Source organism: Lygodium microphyllum, chromosome 24 (genome assembly GCF_053477565.2).
Source record: "Lygodium microphyllum isolate KBCC chromosome 24, Lygodium_microphyllum_v1.1.10, whole genome shotgun sequence".
In the NCBI taxonomy this organism is placed as follows: domain Eukaryota; kingdom Viridiplantae; phylum Streptophyta; class Polypodiopsida; order Schizaeales; family Lygodiaceae; genus Lygodium; species Lygodium microphyllum.
In genome coordinates this window covers 86182774-86186366 of record NC_141158.1, presented here as the reverse complement: position 1 = coordinate 86186366, position 3593 = coordinate 86182774, and the positions used below count along the sequence as shown (strand labels likewise).

At 43.3% G+C, this 3593-nt stretch overlaps 1 protein-coding gene across 1 annotated transcript; it reads right to left on the bottom strand.

The window, feature by feature from the left end:
• Positions 1-503: 503 nt before the first annotated feature.
• SEP2 (stress enhanced protein 2) lies at positions 504-3195 on the bottom strand. The gene is made up of 3 exons (XM_087665645.1): positions 3025-3195; positions 2368-2902; positions 504-1232 (listed from the first exon to the last, which is right to left on the bottom strand). The coding sequence occupies exons 2-3, from the start codon at positions 2794-2796 to the stop codon at positions 981-983; spliced, it is 681 nt and encodes a 226-aa protein (XP_087521771.1). The 5' UTR covers positions 2797-2902; positions 3025-3195; the 3' UTR covers positions 504-980.
• Positions 3196-3593: the final 398 nt, after the last annotated feature.

Sequence of the window (3593 nt, the reverse complement as noted above, 5' to 3'; positions counted from 1 at the left end):
TCCCCCCTTTGATTGTGGTTCTCCCTCGGTCGGACACAGACATCCATTTTGCACTCTCAAAGACAACTTTACTGCACTGAATCAAAAAGATCAGTCTGTATGCACATAAACTAGACAAGTAATTAATCAGAGGCTAAGCTAACATGATTAGAAGCAACTGTTGGTATGTATGTTGGATCCATATAAAGTACAAGCACAATACTCCAACTTGACTATGGCAATCCCTGATCAGACACAGGAAACATCCATTTTGAACAGTTTGAAACCTGATTTGACAGAGACCCAACTTGGATATGCCCTACCTTATCAGGCGTGGGCAATTTCCACTTTGTACTCTTTCACAAAGAATTTTGTTGCAGTGAATCAAGGAGCGAAGTCTGTATATACATAAATCAAACAAGTGTTTATGACTGTTAAGATAATTCAATTAAAGAAATAAACTAAATTATTAGAAACAACTGTCAGTCTATTGGACTAGTATGTAACTCCACGTACATATCATACACTGCACAATCATCGGGCCATGAATATATTCCGGTTAGAGTGGCATAAATAAACTGGACGAACAAGATAGTTAAGTTTATATACATAAGAGAGTGTGAATTTGGTGATCAAATTTACAGTACATTGAGGCTTTCCTTGGATTTTGAGGCTTAGAATAAGTCAGTGGCTTAATTATCTGTAATCAGCTGCAGAAACCTATAACCAATGTAGGTAAGTATATATGCTTTTACTACACTAACTAAACATCATCCTTCCATTCCCTGACAATGCTTCTGGGAAGAAACCAAGGTTTGTGACACCCTTGGCAGAATCCCTCAAAGTCAGCATGACTTCGAAGATCAAACCTTCTGCCACATTTCTGAGGACATAGACAGCACACAGGCACACACTGAACTTCGGAACCTCCAAGGAGTCACTTCATTCCTAGGAGCTATACTGTCCAGGTAAGTGTGCAACTCTTAAGCTGCATACTGCAGTTATGGAGACTCGTCATCAAAGAGAAGACCATCTATCAAACTGTCAATTAATCCATTAATCAAACTCTTATAGCCTTTGGTGAGTGTGTAAGCTACTCGAGTTTTAGCCTGCAATGCCAAAGCAAAACCTGCAGCCACCAAGCTTGAAACTGCAGCAGCAGCACCAAACTCGAGGAGTCTCTGTCGATCCAACTTTTGAAACACACTGTTTCCTGTGAATGCCTCTACAAGGACGGCTGAAGCAAAAACCATCTGCAAATTTCAGATAATACATGGTAAGAGGAGATTAGAATACTTCACCCACAAGCACAACTGAGGCAACTACCCCCTATCAGAAACAGACATACGAGCAAAGATGTTAAAATTTTCTTTTAGATGAGTTAAGAAGTTAGCTTGCCTAGAGGTTTCAGAAGTAAATTATGCGGCAATTAAATTCACAATTTACCACAAGTCAATCTGGATAATATACAATTACACAAAGCATTAACGTTAAACATAGAAGAGGGCTTAGCAGATTGCAACTGAAATTCGCCATTGCTCAATACTAAAAGCCTTATTCTTTTGAGGCCTTCTAATCATCCACAGCATCACTTGCTTCATGTTACATCTCTGAGCATCATGCTACCACCTAGTATGAACTTGGGAGCTAGAAATTCACTAAACACAATATTCTATACTTTAAATACTGTTCTCTATACCTTTGCAGCACACAAAATTGGATTTCAGCCATTCACATAGTCCCATAAAGAATGCAGTTGGAGTGGACAAGATTGACTCTAACCCGTCCACACCTGCTTCTGCATGCTTTATCCAGAATGAAAATCCTGACCGCTACCTGATTTTTCTGAGTTAACAATAAAGCCTACCACCTCCAAACTGTTTCCAGCCTCACGTTTTAACAAGGACTAAAAACGTTTCCAGCATGAATTAACTTTCTTAGAGCAGCCACTCCTACTAACTGCAACTCCTAACTCGGGACGTCCAAGGTACCTCCTGCTGGACCTCACCGTGCTTTCCAATACATACAACATGCATGATCAATCAATACGCAAAAAAATAAGGAACTTCAGTCAGACGTCTGAGCCACCATCTAGCGATAACGTTACAGAAAACTAATTGACAAGTAGTCTGAAACCATTACCAGTACAATCGCCCTTAACTGAACTGAAAGCTGTTAATTAGATAGAGCTAAATGCGACAGAGTACTTTACTGAAAAAGTTCAATAGAATCATCCCTAATTAAGGAAGGGTGCATCCAGCACAATTCAGTAACAACACAATCGAGACACTATCGAATTCAGAAAACAACACAATCCAGACGCTGTCGAAGCATACGACAAATTCAGTCCATAAGCAATCCACTAAAACAGACAAGAGAAAGATGTACCATTGCAAGGCGACCAGACAAGATTTCCCAATCCTGTACTTTTGCAGAAAGCTCGATATTGGCAGCCAGAGATCTGAAGAAAGAAGACACTGCTGTATCGGTGGTATCAACAGCAACCATCCCCTCCCCACTTTTGCCGAACTCTCTCAGAGTGCAGATCCTCGGAGGCAAATTGACCTTTGAAGATTCAGCAGAAGATTCCGTTTGAAAATCGTAGATGCTTAAACTGTCCAGAGAATCCACTTCGAAATCATCACTCGGCTTCTTCGACTGCTGCGTCTCGCTTTTAACCGCCGAGACATTCAACCTTCTCAAGGCGTCTGCATCTAACCTTCTGAAACCATGCCGTGCAGGGAAAGAACGAGTGCGCTTGTTGTGTCCAGATCCATGGCGGAGGCAGAGGGATGGAGGCTTAACGAGTGATGCCATGTGAGGAGGCTCTTCTTTCTTCGATGAAACCAAGGGCGTCGGCTCACAGGGATAGAGGCGATGCGAAGGACGAGGAAGCAGGCAAGCGAGGGCGGGGTGGAGCGACCTTTAAGAAGGAGGAACGGCCAGAAGGAGAGTTAGAGGACGAAGCTGGACGCGATGGAGCAATTATTTTCTTTGAGAAAGGAGGACTGCAATAAGTCTTTTTGAAACGGCAGATGATGGCACCTCTGCAGGAAGAGAGCTATGGCGGATGGAACGATCGTTTGAGGAATGTATGGCGGATGGATCAGCCTGTTGACTAAGGACTTCTTGGTTGAAACGGCAGCGATGACGGCTCCCGACGTTCTTTTTCTCTCTTTCTTCCTTTCGTTCTTGCTTTCTGCTCTCTCTACGACAGAAAAGGTTCAAAGCTCTTTTTAGGGTTTCAAACGCGAAGAAAAATGATGAGGACGACGTGGCAGAATCTGCATGCCACGTTGGCATGAACCGTCCGGATTTAGAACGCGTGGTGCTGCAGACTCCCGTGTGCGGTTGGAAAGGCATGAGAGAGTCAAGGCTGAAGCATTACCTGAGAGACTTGCAAGTTGCCACGTTGCCCTCCTCAAACACGACCCTTTCCTATCAGCTGACTCACCTCCTGCTCTTGAAAAGGCCGCTGTCGCTCCAGCTGGCAAGGTCCATGCCCTAGTAACCTTGAAAGGGCTAGGCGTTACAATTTACGAGCTTTGCATGAGCGGACGCAAAGCACGCTTTATTTACCAGGTTTTTCAGCACCATCTAATTTGTCACGTGTA

Bases quoted from the DNA above. Each gene is read 5' to 3' on its own strand.
- SEP2 (XM_087665645.1), bottom strand. From the start codon at position 2,796: ATGGCATCACTCGTTAAGCCTCCATCCCTCTGCCTCCGCCATGGATCT. The intron at 1,233-2,367 runs GTACATCTTTCT...TGAAATTTGCAG, and splicing joins TGTCTGGTCGCCTTGCAATG to ATGGTTTTTGCTTCAGCCGT.